The sequence below is a fragment of the Aphelocoma coerulescens genome, chromosome 15, assembly GCF_041296385.1.
Source record: "Aphelocoma coerulescens isolate FSJ_1873_10779 chromosome 15, UR_Acoe_1.0, whole genome shotgun sequence".
NCBI lineage: Eukaryota > Metazoa > Chordata > Aves > Passeriformes > Corvidae > Aphelocoma > Aphelocoma coerulescens.
Window position 1 is genome coordinate 5,018,618 of NC_091029.1, and position 22,173 is coordinate 5,040,790.

The following is a 22,173-nucleotide window of genomic DNA, read 5'->3' on the forward strand; positions in this document are numbered from 1 at the left end:
CTTTAATGGTGTCCGACACCGGGGGGGGGGGGGGGGGCATATATTAACTCTGCAATAGCCTCTGCAGGGTCGGGGAGGGGTCGGTGGGGGGAGGGGCACACGCACCACAAAGGCTCTGCAGGGCCAGGGGGCTGTTCCTGACCCTGGGAATTGGGAACAGCAGGACCAGGGTGGCTTTTCCCGACCCCAGGAATATGGAACAGCAGGGATGGGAGTGCTGTTCCCGACCCTGGGAACGGGGAGCAGGTCACGAGACACAAACGCGATGTAAGGAGTCCTCCAGCCACAGCACAGGGAATCTCCTCCCTCCCCCCTGAGTCCGGATTTCCACAGCTGCATTCCCCACGGAGCGCAGGGAGAGGCCGGGGACGTTCCCGCCGTGGAGCACGTTTGGCCTTTGCAAATAAATGCAAATACATTCCTGGAGCGCAGTCATTTGGCAACAGTAGGAGCAAGCAATATGCTTGGAGAACCGATTTCCACAGGCTCACTGCACACTCTTCCTTCTCGGGCAACAACAGGCCATTGGCAGCGTTCTGGAAGAGACAAACACAAAGCCTCAGGGGCAGGCTCCCCTCAGGGGCAGGATCCCCTCAGGGGCAGGATCCCTTTGGGAGCAGGATCCTCTCAGGAGCAGGATTCCCTCAGGGGCAGGATCCCCTCAGGGGCAGGATCCCTTTGGGAGCAGGATCCTCTCAGGAGCAAGATTCCCTCAGGGGCAGGATCCCCTCAGGGGCAGGATCCCTTTGGGAGCAGGATCCCCTCAGGAGCAGGATTCCCTCAGGGGCAGGATCCCTTCAGGGGCAGGATCCCTTTGGGAGCAGGATTCCCTCAGGGGCAGGATCCCTTTGGGAGCAAGATCCTCTCAGGGGCAGGATCCCTTTGGGAGCAGGATTCCCTCAGGGGCAGGATCCCCTCAGGGCCAGGATCCCCTCAGGAGCAGGATCCCTTTGGGAGCAGGATCCCCTCAGGGGCAGGATCCCTTTGGGAGCAAGATTCCCTCAGGGGCAGGATCCCCTCAGGGGCAGGATCCCCTCAGGAGCAGGATCCCTTTGGGAGCAGGATTCCCTCAGGGGCAGGATCCCCTCAGGGGCAGGATCCCTTTGGGAGCAGGACTCCCTCAGGGGCAGGATCCCTTTGGGAGCAGGATTCTCTCAGGGGCAGGATCCCCTCAGGGCCAGGATCCCCTCAGGAGCAGGATCCCTTTGGGAGCAGGATCCCCTCAGGGGCAGGATCCCTTTGGGAGCAAGATTCCCTCAGGGGCAGGATCCCCTCAGGGGCAGGATCCCCTCAGGAGCAGGATCCCTTTGGGAGCAGGATTCCCTCAGGAGCAGGATTCCCTCAGGGGCAGGATCCCTTTGGGAGCAGGACTCCCTCAGGGGCAGGATCCCCTTAGGAGCAGGATCCCCTCAGGAGCAGGATCCCTTTGGGAGCAGGATCCTTTCAGGAGCAGGATCCCCTTAGGAGCAGGATCCCCTTAGGAGCAGGATTCCCTCGGGAGCAGGATCCCCTCAGGAGCAGGTTTCTGTTAGGGGTAGGATCCTCTCAGGGGCAGATTTCCCTCAGGAGCAGGATCCCCTCAGACCAACACACCGGTGACCAACTGAGGGTTTAAAGCCCCTGCCACACAAAAAACGGCCAGAAAGGAGCCAACTCCCAGCCCAGCACAGTGGACACACCATTCCTGATCTTCCCTCAGTGCTTCTGGTCTTTTTGTAGCCCAACCATCTGCTTGTACACAGAAACTTGCTCTTAAAGGATCAGTTTTGGTACCAAGAATGACATTTTATGCTTTAGCACGGAGGAAGAACATCCAACACGTCAACAGTTGTCTCTGGAGCAGAAGCCCAAGGCAGCAGCTTTGTTTTCCATCATGTTTTCCTTTGTTTTCTATCCCCTTCCTCAGGTCCATGGCACGTCCTTGGAGGCAGCTGGGGAGCAGCTCAGCTCCTCCACACATTCCATGTGTCCGTGCTGCCCGCGGGGACAGGCTGCAATAACCCTCCCAAGCGGCTGAGCTTCATTTTGCAGCTTTAATCCTGTTCCCAGAGCTCAGGAAAAGAATTCCTGACAAATGGTCCCACACAGCAGCATTGTTGGGAAGATCTGAGGCGACTGTGAAGGATCCCTGGCACCAGGAGTGTGCCTGGAACACCAGCTGAGCTACAGAAATCACACAAACCAAGCGCCAGTCCCGGAGCAACGCAGGCGGATTTGCCCAAATCCCAAAATTAAATAAACAGGGTCTTACCTGGAAATCATTAATTTTCTTAGTGAGATGATGACGTGTTCTGAGTCACCTGGAAGAGCCCCAAAAGAGAAAGGTCAGCTCTGAGACAGCATTCCCCAGGGAAGGGAGCAGGGACATTCCCGGCATTCCCCAGAGAGGGAACCCAAACTCCCGGCTCTTACCTGCAGGTGACCTTTGAGATTGGCTGGTGTTTTATAATCCCCCTTCAAAACCTGTGGGAAAGAGAACCTGGAGTGACCCCCTGGGGCAGTGGCTCAGGAGTGGGGCTGGAATGACCTTTGGGTCACTTCTACCAGCCATTCCCAACCTTCCCAGGGAAACAGCTGCACCTCGAGTGCTCTGTCCAGCTCTGGGCCCCTCTCTCCAGGACAGACATTGAGGGGCTGGAACGTGTCCAGGGAAGGGAATGGAGGTGGGGAAGGGCTGGAGCAGCAGCTGAGGGAGCTGGGAAAGGGGCTCAGCCTGGAAAAAAGGAGGCTCAGGGGGAACCTTGTGGCTCTGCACAACTCTGGGGCAGCCGGGGGGGGTTGGGCTCTGCTCCCAGGGAACAGGGACAGGATGAGAGGAAACTGCATCAAGCTGTGCCAGGGGAGGGTCAGGTTGGACATCAGGAGGAATTTCCTCATGGAAAGGGTGGTCAGGCCTTGGAAGGGGCTGCCCAGGGAGGTCTGGAGTCAACATCTCTGGAGGTATCCAAGGAAGGACAGGACGTGGCACTCAGTGCTCTGGGCTGGGTGACACGGTGGGGATCGGGCACAGCTTGGACTCGATGATCCTGGGAGGGCTTTTCCAACCTGAATGACTCTGAATTCTGTGATTCTGTCGTTTTCCTTGCGTGAGCCTGTTTCCCCCCTGCTCTTTCCCGATCTGGTTCAGGAGCTTCCCCTGCTCCATGAGCCCCTGGCCATGGCAGTGCCACTCACTCTGTGCGTGTTGTTGACAACCAGGGGGTCGGGGTGGCCGTAGTTGGGGGGGTTGGCGTAGGGGTCGTAGCCGAGCCTGGCGAGCATGGGAGCGATGTGGGCCATGTCCTGCAGCACATCCCCTGGGATGTGCCCGATCCATTTGGATAACGCCTCCATGTTCACCGGCTTGATCACCTGGTCTGTTGACCTTTCTATCCTGGGGAAAATAAAGGAAAAAAGAAAAGACACAACGGTTGGATTTCACGCACGTGCTGGTCTCGCACAAAACTCGCTGCCTCTTCCACAGAGAACCACAGGATGGGACCTTAAAACCCAACCCACTCCACTAACCCAACACCTTCCACTAACCCAGGTTGCTCCAAGTCCTGTCCAACCTGGCCTTGGACACTTCCAGGGATGGGGCAGCCACGGCTTCTCTGGTCACCCTGTGCCAGGGCCTCACAGGGAGGAATTTCTTCTGTGTATCTCACCTAAATTTTCTCCCCTTAAGTTTGAACCCTTTCCCCCTTGTCCTGGCACTCCAGTTCCTGGTGAAAAGTCCCTCTCTGGCTTCCATTCAGGTACTGAAAGGTGCTGTGAGGTCTCCACACCAACCTCCTCTTCTCCAGGCTGAATGGCTCCAAAGTCCCTTCCATGCAGAGCAAAGCTCGTCACCTGCCAGGGCCACTTGGGGCAGAGCCAGGGTGGGGCACAGCAGGGCAGCCCTGTCCCCTCACAGCCCTGCTCTGGGAAAGCAGATCCTGGCAGGGGGTTCCACAGCCCCAGAGGCTGGGTCCTGCAGTTTAGAATCATCGAATCATTAGGGTTGGAAAAGCCCTCTAAGGCCAATGAGTCCAACCACTCCCCCAGCACTGCTAAGACCACCACTGCCCCATGTCCCCAAGCGCCACATCCACACAGCTTTTAAATCCCTTCAGGGATGGTGACTCTACTGCTGTCCTGTTCCAATGCTTAACCACCCTTTCAGGGAAGGAATTTTCCCTATTATCCAACCCAAACTTCCTCTGGCCCAACTTGAGGCTGTTTCTTCTTTTCCTACAGGAGGGATCCATCCTGCACTGGGACAGGGGGTTTTACCAGGACACCTCTGCTTACTACAGGAAAACAACTGTAAGATGTGTGGGCTGTAGCACAGATACACCCTGTGACCCTTTTGAATATTTAAAAACCTGATCTAAGCAACCTGGACCAATTTACTCTGAGTAAACAGGGAAGCAGAGCCAGCTGCACTCCCAGGGCAGCCCGGAAAACCGGAGCAGCTGCACATCCCCCTGTGGCTCCTGTGCCCTCACCACCGGGGCCAGCAACTGATGGAGACTTGGATAATTCCCTTACATCGCTGATTAAATTTTGCTAAGCCTGACTTAAGCCTCCATTTAGAAAAGAAAAAGCATTGAAAGAGGAAAACAAAGTGGGAGAAGGTAAACACCCCCCCCCCCCCCCACGGAGAGACCAGGAGGGAGTGCTGGGTGTGCCTCCACCGAGCAGGTATTGCTTTTATTCTGCAATACCAGCCCCAGACCTGGCAAGAACTGCTGCTCATCATCATTAGCAGCACAACTAATCACACCAAGGAAGCATCTGAGGACGGGTGGAGAAAGAGGCATTAAAGAGCTCACGTTTCAGAGCAAGCAGTTCTTTGCAAATTAGAGACTGAAATAATTTCTGCAGTGTCAAGAGAGATTAAACAGTCACTTGCTCCTGAAATCCTTGCTTGACAAGCTGTTCTGTAGAGTACAACAGATTGGGACCATTAAAGCCACCTCTTACTCAGGAACACAAACCCCACTGCAGCACAATGCGCTGTCCCTCCTCCCCCAAAGTCACACACAAACACCGGCACCGCGGCTCTGCCCCCAGTTTTAGCCTCGTGTAACGAAAATACTCCTCGAAAAGCTGAGGAAGGAGCCAAGACTCACTTGGAAAGGGACACCCCGCCAGGCTTCCCGATGAGCTCCTCGTGGTGCAGCACCGTGTCGCTCCAGGAGATGTCCAGGAACCTCATGATGTTGTGCATGGACTGCTCGGGGTGCAGCACCAGCTGCTCGTAGTAGACGGGCAGGCAGCGGGCGCGGCCGATCTCCAGGCACTGGGAATACATCACCTCGATGGCCTTGTTCCACTTGGTCAGGCAGTCCCGGTAGCTGTTCAGGTCGAAGCCGGCGATCGTCACCTTCCGCGTGATCATGGAGTGCACCGAGGCGCGCCCGTCCCGCACCATCAGCAGGAACTTGGAGTTGGGGAACAGCCGGGACAGGTACACGGAGGACTTGAGCGTGAAGGGGTCCTTGTTGCACAGGTACCTGGCGGGCTCGCCGTGCTTGGCGATCACTTCCAGGATGAAGGCCTGCATGGCTGCATCCAGCACCTGGTCCGTCACCCCCGCCTCGTCCAGGCGCATCTTCTCGCGGCCGGACTTGGACCAGGCCTGGCGCATGGCCAGCACGCGGGGGATGATGCGGGTCTCCTCCCCGCAGCGCACCTCGGGGTGGGCATCCAGCATGGCCCTCATCAGCGTGGTGCCGCTGCGGGGGACGCCGCCGATGAAGATCAGGGGCATGTCCTTGCTGTACCGGTACTCCACGTGGTTGGCGTCCACCATGACCAGCTCCTCGTTCTCGGGCCTCATCAGCCTGTGCCTCCTCTCGCTCAGGACCTGCTGGCACTCCAGGACCTGCTGCCCGAGGTGCAGGGTCACCATCAGGGCCACCACCGAGCCCAGCAGCAGCAGCACCCTGCGCATGGTGACCCGCATCCTGCTCTCCTGGGCACAGGCTGGGGGCTTCAGCTCTCCGCTAGCGAGTGTCCAACCCCACGGGCATCTGCAAGAGAACAGCAGAGTCAGAGCAGCGGGGCCAGCCCTGCCCCGGTGGGATGCTGACACCAGCCCAGGATTTCATCACCTCCTTCACTTATCAGCACCTCCTGGGCTTGGTGCCTTACACCCAGCAGGTAATTAAAGTCTGCCTCAGTGCACACCCAAAGAGATAATTTCTGCGCTGTTTGTGTTCTCAGAAAACACGGGTTTACAGCTGCAGCAAAGCTCCAGGAACGTTTTGGAGAGGAGGGGCCCTGTATACTCAGGGACTCCTGAAAACAAAATCTTCACAGAGAGACTTTTCCATCCCAGATGAAGAAGCCCAGGCCCTCGCTGAGGTTATTCCTCCCAAACCCAAGCCAGCACTCCAGCACCGCTCACCTCTCAGCCACCTGCATCCTCCCTACATTTTGTTCAGCTTAACCCTGCGGTCACAGGGGAGGGAGAGGCTGAAATAAGAGAAAAACAAAAGCCTCTCATGCCAGCTTTAAGGGTCTGAGTAAGGAGAAGCCGTTAGAATGAAACACTTAAAAATTCAACCATCTGAGAGTGAACAGCCACATGCAGCGTTCACCACCCTGCTCTGCCTCGGAGACTGACCTGACGGAGAAATCCGTGAAACTTCATCTGGCACCAGGACTTTTTGGGGTTTTCCACGGCTTGGCAGGACATCCAGCAGGAAGGCTGCAGCCTCTACGAGTGCCCAGCTCTGCTGCGTGCCCCGGAGGGACTCCCGGGAATGCTGGCACCGCTTCCCACCCCCTCCCCCGTCCGCCCCAGTTGTGAGTGCAGGTTTTGCAATCCTCCCCTGGGCTCACCCCAGGATTTCCAGCTCTTTGAGATTATGTGGCTGGGGCAGGAGCTGAATGGAGTGGAAGGAACGGGCCGTCCATGGATTCTGTTTTGCTGACAGACCAAAGAACCGCTCCAGAAAAGCGTTTTCTCCTCTCCACGAAGGAACACATTGTGTAGTGGCCATGAGGAACAGGGAGCAGGCAGGAGAGAGAGCCTGGAGCTGGGAAGCTTCCCTGCTCCTGCCCCCCCTGCCAGGCACTCAGGGACTCGCTCTCTCCTCTTCCTGCTCCTGACATCCCACTCCACCATCCCAGACTGCTCCCATCTGCCCACCGGCTTTTATCCACTCCTGCCCAGGCAGTGCCTCTGTGCCAGCCCAGGGATGTCCTTCCCCAACCCAGCAGCACAGCAACATCACCACCAAAACTATTTTTGGGGCTCTTTACTCCCTGGTCCACCCTGACCAGCTGCTTGGTAACATACCAAAGCTAAACAGCCTCAGCTGCATCCCCAGGTATGAGATAAAGTGGGTGGATTTGCTGGGATGTAGATCAGAGGGACACCCAACAGCTCTGGCATTTTTGCAGCACCAAGCAAAGTCAGAGCTATTAACAAGACAAGTGCTGCTCCTTCCTGCTCTCTTCATCTGCTTCAGTCATGTAAATAGATTCAAATGTTCACCCCGAAATAATTGCAAATGCCACAAGACCCATTTCAATGGATGGCAGAGGAGCAGGCAGGATTTAGGGCCAACTGGAATAATTAGGGCGATGCAGACCAAGACAGGCTAATTAGCAGCAAAGGCTGCAGCGTGAAAGGAGGCTGGAGCACAGAAGTGCTCTGTTCTCCAGGAGAACCAGCTGACAGGGAGCAGTTCCCACCGAGATGCTCCAGCAGCTCCAGAGAGAACAAAGGGACTCTCATGTTGTGTGTGATGGGAGGGTGGCTGGGGCTGCCAGCTGTGCCACGGGAGGCTCAGGTCGGACACCAGGAGGAATTTCCTCATGGAAAAGGTGGTCAGGCATTGCAAGGGGCTGCCCAGGGAGGTTTGGAGTCCCCATCCCTGCAGGTGTCCCTGGAATGCCTGGATGTGGCACTCAGTGCTCTGGGTTGGTGACAAGGTGGGGATCGGGCAAGTTGGACTTTAAAATCTGGGAAAGCTTTTCCAACCTGAATGATCCTGGGATTCTGTGTGTCCCTGGGGACCACCCTGCCTGTCCAGCAGGCAGAGGCACAGCCCCCACTGCTCCCACCCAATGCCACCAGCACGGGGAAGCTCCCACTCCATGTGGGGACTGGGAAAAGCGGGTGCCCACAGGAGCACAGCTTCTCCCCACTGCTGAGCTCTGGACTCTGGCTCTGGCTCTGCCCCTGCACAGCAGCCCCCGGCCTCGGTAGGGCTGGAATGGGACAAACTTCTCTGTTGGGATCACTCTGGGATCACCTCAATGTGCTGGGAGGGCTGAACAACATCCAGAGCACGTCTGGCTGCGGGCTGGGGGCAACCACAAACGGCCCAGCTGGTTCTCAGCTTTTTCGTGCAATTCTCCACTGAGAATTTCCTAAAATTTATGGGGCTCATTAGTCTGTGAGGGAAGAGGGATGGGTCATTTCCTCCCCAGCAGACACTGTGCTGGAATCGTGGTGTAATTAGGTGCAGGGCTGTCTGAGCAGAGACAGCCCTTCCAGAGACAACACCCCTGCAGATGCCCAAGCTGGCTCTGAGAGCTTCTCACTCCAGCAGGAATTAGGCAGCTCTCAGGGGCTACTCTGGCACATCATGGCAGGGAATGGTGACGTGGGAGCAGAAATCAGAGCACCATGAGTAACCCAGGGGTGAAGCCCCTGAGTGCAGCTCGGACACGGCAGGACAGAGATGGGAGCCAGGGCCAGGAGCTCTGTCCCTGACCAGCATCAGAGCAAGGCTGGCACTCAGAGTGTAGGGGAGGATGGGAACCAGTGGGGAAGTGACAGCAGAGTGACAGGAGGTCCTACAGGCAGCAAGTCTTCCCTATTCCCATGCTGATGGGGCTTGAGCATGAACAAGGCTTACACTGCGTCCTGCCAGCTTGTGAAAGCAACACAGGATCAAGGAGGCACCAGTGGTGGTGTGGACAGATGTGCAACATCATCAGACAGATCTGCAGCAGCCACCCAGCATCCCAGGGGAACCACACATCCAGCTGCTTGCTCTTACCTTCCCCCCGTAAGGTCATTGTGCTGCTAGTGGAGCTTCATGCTGAACCCGTGGCCACCAAAACACCTGCTGGGGAAGAGAAGCCACAGTGTTGATTTGGTTTTTTAGCACACACATCTGCTCTCCTCCTCAGCACCTTCCCCTCCTGCCCACAGCCTCCTCCCAGGAGCCCCAGGGAAACTGGTGGAGCTGGTGGTCCCAGCTCACGGTCAGCGCTGAGAGCTGGACTTGGCACACCTGCCCTGAGACACCAGCCACAGCCAAGCCGGGACACACAGGAGGGAAGCAGCAGGCCAGCTGCTCTTTTAGGAAATGCAGCCTCCTGGAAGGAAGAGGCCTCGGGGGGGGACTGAGCAGCCAGGGTGTTTAAAGCCTGGGGGGTGACAATCCACCTGGGAACAATTCCAGCACACACCGACCAGCACAGCAGCCTTGCCCAGAGGAAGCAGCTCCAGACTCGCCTGTTGCAAATGCTGAAATCAAGCACCAGTCAGACAATGACCAGAGCCCCCAAACCAGTGACAGGGAAAGGAGACAGAGCCCAGAGGACCTGCAGGCCTGGCAGGACCTCCTGGCTGCAGCCCAAGGAACAAAGCTCTCTCCAGCCTTACCACCTGCCAAGGCAGCAGCACCGGCCCCTCGCAGCATGGAAATCACTCCAGGTTGGGAACCAGGTTGGGACACTGGGTTTCCCACAAGGACTGCTCCATGCCAGGGAGCCCAGCAGCCTTGGCTGAAGCTGTCCTGCAAGCACAGAGCATCCTGGGGACAGTCTGGGACACGGAGCTGCAGCAGAGCACCCCGAGGGGCCGGGACTCGGTGGGATCACGGGATGTCACTCTGCTCCCAGGATCACAGCATGGACATGGGACCATCGTGGGGTCACTGCTGCTGGGCCCTTCCCAGTCAGCTCCCCCTGACTGCACAGCAGGTCCTGGCCTTGGAGGATGTTCCTGAGAACATTTCCAACGGTGACACTAATGGCTATTCCAGCCACCCGAGTCTCCTCTCCCGCCACTGAGTGTCACTGGCCCCTCCGCCTCAGCCCTGAGGAGAAACCAGAGGGAAACTCCACCCAGCATGAACTCTGCAAGGGCTTATCCGCAGTGCAGGCGCTTCCTTGAGAGGCTTCCTGCTCAGCCTGGCCTCCATGGATTGCAGGATTCCAGCTCCAGACCAGGCTGAGGTTCCACGGAGCAGCAGCTGCATCCCTGGATGCGCTTCTGCAGTGCCACAAGCGCTGAGGTGCAGGGACAGAGGTGGTTTAACAGCCAAGCCGAGTCACCCCACTCCGGAAGCAGCTCCAGCTCCAGCCATGCACAGACACACGGACACACACACGGACACACACTTGTTTGCAACTTCCTTCCTGATGCTGTGCAGGGCGTCACCGCCAGCTGGGCTCCAACAACAGCTCCGACCAAAACCCCGAGCAAAACCCCCCGAGTGAAACCCCTGACCTCGGCACCTGTGCTGGGAACGGGTGAAAACCACCCCCAGAACAGCCCCTGTGCAGGCCCAGCACCCTCAGCAGTGAGGAAACACCATTTGTTAAAGTGTTACAAACAACCACAAAACCAGTTTCTATGAGGAGCCCCATATGATCAAAAGCTGCCTTTTTCTTTAAGCCATTCCCAGAAATGATTGTCATTAAGTGCAGCCTCCCCAAAAGACATAGGTGTGGCCTGGAAAATTTGAGCTCAATTTGTTGGTGCTTAATAGAAGGATGAGGATCTGCAGGCGCCCTTGTGGCGGAACAGCAGCAGGAACTGTGGTCAGCAAGAAATGTCCCAACATATCCAACTCACATCTTTACAAATCAGCAATATTTAATTACTGAATTGATAGTCTCCAGTTCATTTACAAAAATAAACACAGCTTGCCTGAGGGCTGCTCTGCTCCATCCCAACCTGAGCTCAGTCCAACGCTGGCACTGCTGATGGCAGCCCTGCTTCTCCTGGATGCTCCTGCTGCCAATTTGTATGGCACGTTTCAAAACGCCTGATGACTCCCAGGTATCTCTCTTAGCACAACTGGGATGTGGCGAGCATGGAGCACGGAACGTGGGGCATGGGGCCAGCCCCAATCTCCACCAGGAGCCCACAGAGGCACCACGGGGGTGGCTGCGGTCAGCGAGTGCAGCGTCAGCCCTGTTGCACAACCTCCAGCTCGTGCTTCTCCACCCCAGCACTTCACAGACCAGGATTGATCCCAAGGGACAGTGGGAACAGGGTCCAACCCACCTGCCCCAATGGTGGGACAGGGGCTCTGCACCTACTTGTGCTGCTGGTGAGACACAGCCCGGAGCCTCGGAGAGGAGATATGAAAATGAAGCTGCAGCACTCAAAAAAAAAAAAACCCACAACAAAAAAGAAGCTGCTGTCAGCCACCACGTGGCGAGAGCAGCACCACTGAGAGCAGGACGGGTTTGGTGACTAAAACTGAAGCTGCACTGCAGGTCATGAACTCAGAGCATCCACCAAACAGAGGTTAATCCCAGTGAAAACACAAACCAAATGCCAGCAAAAACACCTGGGGTTTGGAGCACTTTGGAGTTCTGTGTCCCTTAGAAAATCCCCAAACAAGCACTGACAGCCCTGTGGTTTACACTTGCACTGCCGCCATCATCCCAGGGAAAACTAACAGTCAGAAGAGTTCAGGGATGAGTGTTCAAGCAGCCACCTCAGCACCCAAACCACACAGAGGCTGCTCCAGCTGCATCTTAGCACCCAACGGACTCAGGGGGCAAAGGGGAATTTATTCTCACTGCTGAGTACCTAGAAAAATAAACCAGCAGAACCTGCTGCCCCGAGGATTAAGCTTCAAACACCTTCTGGCTCAGAAGAGCCTGCCAAGGTGAGAGCCCTGAGCCACATCACCCATTCCAGCCAAGCATCCCTGCCCTGCATCCCACAGAGCCCAGCCAGGGATATGGGCACTGTGTGCCAGCCGGCTCCAACAGGCTCTAAATCACGTCAGCAGAGAATGCACAGACATCTCACAGCACAAACTGTGGTTTATCTGGACAGGACTGTTTAACAGGACTGTTGGTTTATCGCCTCAAGGCCGTTATGATTAGCAAAACGTTTTATTATCCTGCTCAGTGCTGCAGTTTTCCTCAAACAATAAAAATCCCACCAATTTCCAGTAACTCCCCTCTGCCCATCCCTCATTCCAAGCACAGCAATGACATTTTATTGTCATTTTATCAGCATCCACCCTGCCAACCTCACAGGGCAGCAGCCTTCAGCTCAGAGTGGCTGATTAATTATAGAATGCCCAAGGGGAAAGCTGCTGGCAGGAGACAGGGATGGAGGCACCTACCCACTCCCCAGCACCTGGCACTGCGTCCCCGCACCGCAGCAAGGCTCCAGCACGTCAGACGGGCTTGTGCTGGAACAGAACACGAGCTCTGCACTTCAGAGGGAGCTCCTGACTTTTAACTAACCCACAGAGCTTCATCCTCCCTTAATTACTCTGCAGTTGCTGCCTCAGGGGGACAAAGGCAAAGCCAGTGCAGGTGCAACTGAAGGGCCAGCGATGCTCCCATGCTGGCTCCCCTTGTGCCCTGACCAGTGACTCCACTGCCCCACTGTCCCCACAGAGCTGGAGGAGGGGGCTCTGGGAAAGCACTGAGCTGTCCCCCAGCTCCTCTTGCTCAGGGAAGCTGTGGCTGCCCCATCCCTGGAAGTGCCCAAGGCCAGGCAGGAGAGAGCTCTGAGCAACCCAGTCTAGTGGAAGGTGTCCCTACTCACGGAAGTAGAAGATCTTTAAAACCCCTTCCAACCCAAACCATTCCATGATTCCGTGATGATTCTATGATTCCTCTCCATGCCTCTGAGCAGGTCCCTCCAACTCCCATCCCTCGCCTGGGCTATGCCCCGGGGATCCCCACAGGAGAGGGGCACAGTGCAAGGGGAGTCTGGGGTTGCAGCCCCCGTTCACTCACCACGCTTGATGCAAACACAGCTCTTCCCTCGCAAAACTGCACCAATAGTCCCTGCAGGAATGTGGGTGTGCTGAGGTAACAGCTATTGGTGTAAGGGAAGAGTTAAACAAAGACCAGTGCCAGCAGCAGCAGTATCTCTCTGGACAGCGTGTACCTGAGACAGAACTGGAGCAATGAGTTATTACCTCTACTCCAACATAGAACAGGACACTTTTCTCACTGTACTGGCCATGGCTTTGGAGAGAACAACAGAAGAGGACAGATTTTTTGTAGAACTGTAAGTCTGTAAGCTGTAAGCAATAAAAAAGCTCTTGGGAGCAGAGGTACTGCTTCTGGATAAAACCTTAAGATTCTCTCGCATCTCTGCTGGTGCGTCTCATCCCTTCATGTACCACACGGGCAGTCAGAGCCTGCCATACAACAGGGAGAAAGGGAAGTCAGAGGAACTGCCAGAAAAAACACTAAGTATCTTCAAAAAATATTTTCCCAATCCACATGCCAAACCCTAAGTCTCAACAAGCTCCATTCTTGCACGCACAAAGATCAGGATCTGCAAATAAAAAGTTGTTTCTGCAAGACAAACCCCAAAACCTCAAATTTGCTTAAGAAACAAAATCAAAGTGTTTTATTTCCCCATGCAGCAGTAGCAGCAGCCCCGGGGCTGGAGGCACAGCCTGAGGGCAGGGAAGGGCAGCAAGGATGGAGGTGCCGCTGCTCACCCTGCAGGCAGGGAGGGGAGAGGGGACACTGCTGCACCCCCCCATCCTCCCCAGCTCCTCTACTCGTTCTCGTCCTGTTTCCTGCAGCTCCTCAGGAACACAGTCCTGAGCACGGACCAGCCCCAGGACCTCCAGCAACACCCAGCCATGCCCGGCACAACAGATGCCATAACAGCAAGCATTTGGCGTTTCCACAAAGCCAGAAACTTCGGGAAGCACCAGCACCCACTTCAGCAACGTGCGAATTCGTGGCCTCCCACTCCCAGCCCCAGCCAGGACGGGCAATGACTCCCCACAAGCCCTGGCATGGGAGAAGCCCTTGTGAAACCACCGATGGAAGGAATGGAACCGGGTCCTTCCGAGACTGCGCCGCTGCTGCCTCGTCAGCCAAACCACCGTGCGCGGCACATCCGAGCGCCTTCCTGTCTGCACCAGCCCAGCTGCGAGCCCTGCTCCTCCTCTGCCGCCACTTGCATCTGCAAACTCTGGGCCACCAAGGCCTGTGCTCGGTGTCCCTCCCCTGCACGGTGCCCATGCCCTGAATGCCACCCGGGCACGCTGGCCTGCAGCCAGCTGTGAGCACAGCTGCCCGGGGGTGGGCTGGCTGCTCTCCCACTCCCCTCGCAGCTCAGCCACTGCCAACAACAGCCACGCACACCGCAGGATCCCTCCCAGCACCAGGCAGGAACAGGAGCGCTGGAAAAGCTTCCCCTGCCCCCCAGCACAGCAGCCTGCCGTGGCCATTCCTCTGTGGAGAAGCACCTGGATGCTTCAGCCCCTTCAGAGCCCCCAGTCTCAGTCTGGGGTCACCGCCTGGGAATGTGCAGTGGGAAGCAGCTGCTTGCTTCACTTCCGAGTGCTGCACGTTGAGCAACCACCGCTGCTGCTCTTGTTTGCTGTCCCTGGGAGGGGACAAGGGGCTCCTGCAGCAGGGCCAGCCCTGGCCCACCCTCCTGCCTGCACCACAGCCCAGACTGGGGATGGAAAGGGGGGGGGGAAGGCCTTGAGAGAGGATTTCTTTGAGGAATTCTGGAGACAGACAGGGCACTAAAGGCTTGGAAAATGGAGTGAACCAAAGCAGGCAGCCAACTTCTTCCGTGTTCTGCGGAATCCGGAGGGAAACGTGCTCGGCCGAGGCACGAGGCTGAGGTTCCTCAAGGCATCACAAATTCATCACAAGGCGCATCTGTATGGTGCCAAATAAAACCACCTGCTGGGGGTTTGTTTTCTCTCTCCAAAAATCTTCTTGACAGTCCCTGCATTTTAACAGCGCTCCTGCCATCCCACACATCCCCGAAGGCTCAGCGTATCCGTAATGCAAACTGCCTTTGGAAAAATCTCCTTAAAATAGCGGCAGAAATTACTAATACAGTTTGCAAAACCTACAGGCAGAGGACGGCAGTGGCACGAGCCTGCCCATGCTGGTGAGCCCACCAGTGTCCTGTAGAGACCCCAGGCCCCAGCCTGGCACATGCCCCCGCAGTGAAGCCCCCAAATTCCAGCTGCTGCGGGCGATGCTGGGGAGGACACGCACAGTGCCCAGTTCAGCTGCTGTCCCCCACATTCCAGGCTGCCTCCCCCATGTGACTCTGCCCAGACCCTGGGCTCCCTGTGGGCTCTGCAGCACAGCTGCTCCCACGGTGCCACATGCAGCAGCCTCGGGGCATCAGCTGCAGCGGGCATGCGATGGCAAACCCCGCTCGAAGGCGCCCGTGTTGGCACTTGACAGCTCCCCACGAGCACACTGCAGCATTCCCACAAAACACACGGCCAATCTGGAAACCTGCTAGGACCAATCACTCGGATCTCCCCACTCACCCCTCGCTCAGTGCCTGAGCAGGAGGGAGCAGCACCACTGTGCTGAGGGGGGACTCACCTCCCAAAATCGAGTCCAAGCAGCCAGCAGGGCTTGGCAGAGGGAGGAGTCTGAAGGGGTTTCAAGCTGTGAGATGATCTTTGGACAGAGCCCGAGCGTGCAAACAAACACAGCGAGGGACAGAGCAAAGGCCTCTGTGATGCAAACCATCCCCTGCCTGCAGAGGAGGATGGCCCAGCTCATGCTGCCAGCCCTGGGGACATGGTGCTGGCAGTGCTGGGAACTCCAGTGCCAGCAACTCCAGCCACGAGTCCCAAGGAGCTTGAGCTTCCAATGGACAAAGTGTGGATGCCACATCCCTGCCTTGCAGGGCACTGCCAATAACAGATGGGAGAGTGCCAGTGCTTTGGGTGGGCTGTGAGTTGTCACTGCAGCTGCTCAGGAGCCCGTCTGCACCCCAGCCAAGGGACCTGCATCCAACAGCCACCCTGACCTCAGTGCTGCCAGTACCTCTCGAGCCTCAGCAGAGGCTGACACTGCCCGAGACCCACAGGTGCAGCTCCTCACAGGGCTCCCACCTACCCAGACCACCACACTCATCCTGGTATAGGAGGGCAGTCCCAACCCTGGCTGAGCTCTGGGCACCTGGACAGATGGACAGCCCCAGCGCCTGGGAGCCTCTGTGTACAGCAGTGCTCAGGTTATGGGGACACAGCTTGGTGCCGGGCTGCCAGAGGGGTGCCATGGGAGCAGCAAGAGGGGCCGTGTGCCAAAGGGCAGAATGGGAGGACAAAGGTTTGAGGAGCACCCCGCACTGAGCACCTTGTCCCACCTGCCGTGCATCCTGCACTGTGTTCTGTGCACTGAGCACCCCGTGGCACCCTCAGCACCTCCTGCACTGCACTGAGCACCCAGCACCCGGCACCACTCGCGAACTCAGCACTGAGCATCCTGCCCTGAACACCCAGCACCGAGCATCCTGTACTGGGCACCCAGCACTGCTCTGAGCATCCTGCCCTGAACACCCAGCACCGAGCATCGCTCTGCGTCCCCAGCAGCGAGCACCGTTCCGCCCACCCATCCCTGCCCGGTGTCCCCAGCACCGCACACCGAGCCCCGCTCTGTGTCCGCAGCACCGAGCACCGTTCCGCTCACCCACCACCGCTCGGTGTCCCCAGCACCCCCCGCACTGCGCACCGAGCATCCCCCGCCGCTCCGCGCCCAGTCCGCTTCGCCCGCGCCACCCACCGAGCCCCGAGCCGGTACCGGGCACGGCCCGCCGGTACCGGGCACGGCCCGCCGCGCAGCCCGGCCGCTGTCACCTGCCCGCCGGCGCGCCGGGGGTGGGGGGGACACACGGCAAGGGCACACGCGGTGCCGGTGCCGGTCCGGGACGGGCCGATCCCCCCCATTCCCCCCATTCCCCCCGGTGCCCCCCGCACTCACCGGGGCCGCCGCCGGCCCGGAGCGGCGCGAGACGCGGCGACGTCACGCGCACGCGGGGCCGGGATCCCCGCCCGCCGCTCCGCGCCTGCGCCGCGCGCGCCGGGCACCGGGCGGCACCGGGCGGCACCGGGCGGCACCGGGCGGCACCGGGCGGCACCGGGCGGCACCGGGCGGCACCGGGCCCGAGCCCGAGCTCGAACCCGTCCCCGTGCCGGTGCTGTTGCCCGTGCCGGTACTGGCCGTGGCCGCGGAGCCGTCCCCGAGCGCTCCGCAGCGCCCTGCCCGCGGCCTCACCGTTATTCCCGGTCCCCGCCCCGGTCCCGGTGCTGCCCGTATGCAGCGCCCGGCAGCGCTGCCGTCACTGCTGTTGCTGTAATTAATCACCGCCGTCGCTAATTAGCGGCGTGGGAGCGCAGGGAAATGTCACCCCGAGGTGCTCCACCGGGAGGGAACGGGATGGGAAGGGGGGAACGAGGCTGGAGGGAAGTGCCCGGTGGGGAGGGACAGTGTCCGAGGGAAAAAAAAAAAAACTCCTTGAAAGTGAATTGGTCTTTGATCGACTGCAATTTCGGCTGTTAATTAGTGCCCAGGTGGGTCCCACCGGCAGGGACCCAGGACCCGCCGCAGCCCCCCGACCCCGCAGGCGTGGACGGAGCCAGGAGCCCGCCCTGGTCCCGCCGCTCCCGGGGCACCCTGAGCCCCCCATCTGAGAAGGTCCCCACGGGGGATGGTGGGGTCGGGCTGCAGAGCCTCTGCCACCCCCTTCTCGCACACCGAGGCTCTCCTGTGTCCCAGCCCCAGCGCCGGGAGGTCCCATCCCTGGAAATGGTACCCATTCCCTGGAAAAACCACCCTCCACCGTGTCCCACCCGGCTCCAGCGCAAAGCTGGCACAACCCGGGCAAGCGGAGCCGCGTTCATGCACCACCGACCCCCGAGCAGTTCTAATCTTCTGGTTTTTTTAATTTGCCTCACAAGGTAGAGTACATCCAGGGAATGTGCAATGTACAAGGAAAGTGCTGGGCAGGCGAGCGCGAGGGGAGGCGGGGGTGCCCCACGGGGCCCGGGACTCGTAGCTAGCAGGCGGCACGCTCAGTCGGAGGGCGCGTCGGGGGTGACGAAGGTGCCCTTCTGGTCCCACTGCATGTCCCGGATGCGGCGGATGGACTGGATCTGGGGCTGGAAGGCAGACCACTCGTTCCAGTGTCGGAAGTCTCCGGTCTCAAAGAGGTACTGGTAGCCTCTGTAGCCAGGGTACTGGTACCCGACCCAACTGCGGGAAAAGCAAACACAGAGCGCCTGAGCGGGGTCGGCCGCTCCAGGCTCTGGCAGCAGCCCGGGCGCGCTCAGGGGGCCATCGGGGCCTCCTTGTGCTGGGCACCAACCCCTGGGGGACGGGCTGTGCCACCAGAAACAGCCACATCACCGAAAACAGCCAAATCACCAGAAACAGCCACGCCACCAGAAACAGCCACGCCACCAGAAACAGCCACACCACCAAAACCAGCCATGCAGTGCTTTCTGGCTGCCTGAGAGCCCGTGCGGGTGCTCAGAGCTGCAGCAGCAGGTCAGGGAGGACAGGGAGCCTGGCACGAGGCAGCCGCCGCTGCAGCCCGGCTTACGTTCCACTGGGCACCTGCACGCTGCCCACGCGGTCGCAGAACCCATAAGCCCAGAGGCTGGGCACGTCGTCCTCCTGGATTTCCATCTTGTTGCCCTTGAAGTCAGCAGACTCATAGAGGGAGATTTTGTGGTCCTCAGCCTCCTGGGGAAGACAGAGGGTGGGTGCTGGGCGGTGCGGCCGAAGCCCTGGAGCTTTGCTGCCGCGAGGCATCGAGCAGCATGGCCCGGCCCTGGGCAGACCCCACTGGGGCTCTGTGCTCCCCAGCACTCACCATTTTGATGGGACGCATGGACATGAAGCAGTCGCTCCGGTAGCTGCTGGACCAGGTGTCCCAGCGAGGGTACTCGCCCTTCTCCAGGATGAACATCTCCCCACGCATGTTGGCCTGCTCGTAGGCCACCCAGCTGGGGAGAGAGGTCGGCAAAGAGCAGGTCAGGTGCCACCCAGCAGTTTCCCTCCTGCTCAGTCAGCCTGCAGGACACTGGAAAGGTGTCCAAAAGGGCTGTGGCCCCACCACCCTGCTCCCACTTTTCTCCCAGCCCAGGCACTGTGGCCCGCACAGAGCCAGCGCTGATCCATGGGCTCCCGGCTGGAAGCTCCCTGATGTGTGTGTGTGTGTGGCCAAACCTGCAGCAGGCACCAACACTCGCAGCGCTCCTCTTCCTCAGCTGGGGAGCAGCAGGACCCCTGCACAGCCGGTGATCCCCACGTGCTCACCCTGCAGAGTCAGCTCAGGACTCTGCTGTCCCTCCTGCCCCGGCTGTGTGATCCTGGCACGCTCGCACGCCTCGCTGCTCCAGCGCCAGCCAGCTCTGGCACCCGTCCCACTGCCAGCCGTGGGGCTCGCTCAGCTGCAATGTCACCTCTTTAGCAGAGCCACGAGGTGCTGTGGTGCTGGGAATGTCATGGGCTTGGGGCTTCAGAAGCCCCCGGTACCACAATAGTCGTGGATTTGCTGTTTCCCCTTTCCCTGCAAAATAGCTCTTCCTGAAGATGCCAGCAGGGTTTTTCCTGCTGGCAGGAGATGTGTTCAGGCACCCCAGGCTGCACAGCTTCAAGCTGACTGATAAAGCTCAGCCTGGTTGTTTTGCTTTTGTCTTTCCCTAAGTACATTTGTGGGTGCAGAGTCCCATCGGTGCCTCTCAAGAAGCTTCTGAGGACCCCAATGACACCCAAGTTCTCTGTCCTCCCAGTTTCACCCTTTCTATGTCTAGTGCAGCTTCCCAGGTATCACATCTGAGCTCCTTCCAGGCTGCTCCATCCCCCTTTTGTTTTAAGAAGAGTTGGATATTCTGGGTTCCTAATGAAAAAGTCCCTCCAGGTGACCACAGATCACCCTCCCAGTCCCTCAGGGATGCTGTCAGGACAAGCCATGTCCTGTGCATCCTCCCCACAGCACTACCAGCCCCCCTGCATTCCTGGGCACGCCGTTTCCAGCTGGGCACGGCGCCGTGGGATGGTCTGCTCAGTTATCTGCTTTGGGGATCATTTTTGTCCCTGCCTGTGTCAACTGTTCCCACGGCTTTGAGACATGCCCAGCCCCCTCATTGCTGCTCATTTGCCTGGGTGCAGGCATGTGCCTGTCCCTGCCCGCCCCTGCCTGCTCCAGCCTGGGCCAAGGATCCCACCTCATTTCATCTTCTATAAAATCTGCAGGTCCCTTGTACTCCATGGACAGCTGTGATCTGAGGGACGCCTCTCCTGGGCCCTCAGCTTTGCCTCTGGTGCCCTTTGCTTTGCATGCGGCCCTGGCATCCTTCCCACCCATCTCCTCCTGTTCTCCTCGGAGGAGATCCGGGATGCCCGCTCTGCTCCTGTGCTGGCCCTGCTCCGCTCTGCCCAGGCGGCAGGGAAATGCCCCTGCACGTCACATGGTGCCCAGGGTGCCCCCAGGGCTGTGTCCCCACCCGCTGGGGACATCCCGAGGGACACGGCCCCCTCCATGGCCGGGGTCACTTACGGTCCAGAGGTGACAATGACACTGCGCACCCGGTCGAAGCCACGGTCAGCCAGGTTCAGGCACTCGGCAGTGAACTCCATCTGCCTGCCCTGGAAGTTCTCCTGGTCGAAGACGACGATCTGGGGGTGCAAGGAAAGGGTTGGATGAGGACAGGCATGCTCAGGGAGGGCAGGCTTATGCTGTGTGACCCTGCATGCCTGAGCCCACTGCTCCACGTGTCCCCCTCGGCTCTCCAAGCCTTCCTGCAGCTTCTCGGATCTGGTGCCTGCCCAAGCTGAGCTGGGCTCTGCGTGTGAGCAGCACAGGCTGAGCACAGGCAGGTTCCCCCCGACAGCTGTTCCTGCTCCAAGATGGCCTCATCCTGCCCCTGGTTTTGCTGCTGCCGGTGCCCACACCAGCGGGAAGGAGCTGCTTCTCCAGGTGCTCCATCTGCACTGTGGCCTTCTCTGCCTGGCACGGTGTCACCGGAGCCCTTGCATCGCCCCTCGTGCCAGCCCTGCTGCAGTGCCTCGGTGGCATGCTGACCTGGCATCACTGTGGCAATTCATTGCTGGCCGTACCACCCCTAGTATCCCCTCCACCGCCCCACAGGACCCCTGCATGCAGCAGGTGACCAGAGGGAGCAGGTGGCAGCAGCCAGCCCTGACACCACAGCCCAGGGGAGAGCACTTCCAAAGCCTGTGGTCCCCAACCAGCTGTCCTGGCCAAGGGACCCTCAGACTGTTCCTCCTGCAGCAGCTGCCCGAATCCTGTGTGTGCTGTCGGAGGGACAGAGCAGGGAGGGATGGCATCACCCACCCTTCCACACTCCTTCCCCCAGAACAATCTCCTCCTGTCCTAGAGATGCTGCCCCTGTCCCTCAGCCCGGAGCGTGTCCCTGTGCGTGGGGAGCCACAGGGCTTACCCTGAAGGCTTCTGGGGAGGGCTCCTCGCCCTTGCTGTTTGCGACAGGAGCAGGGTCGAGGGATGGAGTTGGCGCAGGAGCCGCCTTCTCCTTCTCATCCGCAGCCTGGCCGGGAGCAGCGGGTTTTGTGGTCTCAGACATCGCGGTGGTGGGCTCAAGTCTGTGACAGGGCACCAGCAGCAGGTTAGAGGGAGGCATGGATATGGGCACCCACAACCCACCCCGGGAATGCTAACACCGGGATGGGGACTCTCAGTGGGGTGGGTGGGCAGGGCCAGGAAAGGAGCCGCTGGAAGGTTCTCCAGCAGGCATAGGCAGGGGGTCCTGCCTTCACCAGGGGGATCACAGGAGGTCCTGGAGTCCACAGTCTCCTTCTGTGATCAGGAGAGCCCTGAGCATGGTCCCGGCACTGTAGGGGTGCCCCGGGATGGGGCCTGGTGCTGTGCCGGGCACCGGGGCCGTCCCGCACGGGGTGCGCCTGGGGCAGCGTGTGGGGGGTGGGAAGGGGACAGCCCTGGTCTGCTGAGGCGCTGCAGCTGGAACCCTGCTGTGGCCCCGCAGGTGGGTGTCACCGGCAGCTCCCCGGGGAGTGGAGGGCGGTGGGATGCTGAGCACCGAGGTGCTCCCAAGCCGTGACCACCACAGCTGTGGCCACAGCTTAGACCCTGAGTTTCCCTCTCCCCACCTCGGGTCCGGCTGCAATCCTGTGCCCGGAGACTTTGTCCTCTTACCTGGGCAGCTGCTGCTTCTTGTTGGAGTGAGCGGGCTT

At 59.2% G+C, this 22,173-nt stretch overlaps 2 protein-coding genes across 8 annotated transcripts; both read right to left on the reverse strand.

The window, feature by feature from the left end:
- TPST2 (tyrosylprotein sulfotransferase 2) lies at positions 1-16,985 on the reverse strand. Of its 7 annotated transcripts, none has more exons than XM_069031278.1 (8): positions 15,532-15,559; positions 14,729-14,841; positions 8,988-9,053; positions 5,097-5,999; positions 3,175-3,373; positions 2,413-2,463; positions 2,252-2,300; positions 1-536 (listed from the first exon to the last, which is right to left on the reverse strand). In XM_069031278.1, exons 4-7 carry the CDS (start codon positions 5,930-5,932, stop codon positions 2,271-2,273), a joined length of 1,116 nt encoding a protein of 371 aa, XP_068887379.1. In that variant the 5' UTR covers positions 5,933-5,999; positions 8,988-9,053; positions 14,729-14,841; positions 15,532-15,559; the 3' UTR covers positions 1-536; positions 2,252-2,270. The 7 variants fall into 7 exon arrangements, with proteins under 7 accessions (XP_068887379.1, XP_068887378.1, XP_068887375.1 ...); XM_069031277.1 differs by having other exon boundaries at positions 8,988-9,056; XM_069031274.1 differs by lacking the exons at positions 14,729-14,841; positions 15,532-15,559 and adding an exon at positions 16,918-16,985.
- Positions 16,986-17,878: 893 nt separating this feature from the next.
- CRYBB1 (crystallin beta B1) lies at positions 17,879-21,545 on the reverse strand. Its single transcript, XM_069031281.1, has 5 exons — positions 21,405-21,545; positions 20,501-20,619; positions 18,812-18,944; positions 18,539-18,681; positions 17,879-18,189 (listed from the first exon to the last, which is right to left on the reverse strand). The coding sequence occupies exons 1-5, from the start codon at positions 21,543-21,545 to the stop codon at positions 18,009-18,011; spliced, it is 717 nt and encodes a 238-aa protein (XP_068887382.1). The 3' UTR covers positions 17,879-18,008.
- Positions 21,546-22,173: the final 628 nt, after the last annotated feature.

Coding starts and splice junctions, on each gene's coding strand:
- TPST2 (XM_069031274.1), bottom strand. CDS start 5,932: ATGCGGGTCACCATGCGCAGGGTGCTGCTGCTGCTGGGCTCGGTGGTG. Junction 3,374..5,096: donor GGCGGGGTGTCCCTTTCCAA/GTGAGTCTTGGC, acceptor TATTTTCCCCAG/GATAGAAAGGTCAACAGACC. Junction 2,464..3,174: donor TTGTCAACAACACGCACAGA/GTGAGTGGCACT, acceptor TCTTTCCCACAG/GTTTTGAAGGGGGATTATAA.
- CRYBB1 (XM_069031281.1), bottom strand. CDS start 21,545: ATGTCTGAGACCACAAAACCCGCTGCTCCCGGCCAGGCTGCGGATGAG. Junction 18,945..20,500: donor GTCATTGTCACCTCTGGACC/GTAAGTGACCCC, acceptor CTCTCTCCCCAG/CTGGGTGGCCTACGAGCAGG. Junction 18,190..18,538: donor GTGCAGGTGCCCAGTGGAAC/GTAAGCCGGGCT, acceptor CTTTTCCCGCAG/TTGGGTCGGGTACCAGTACC.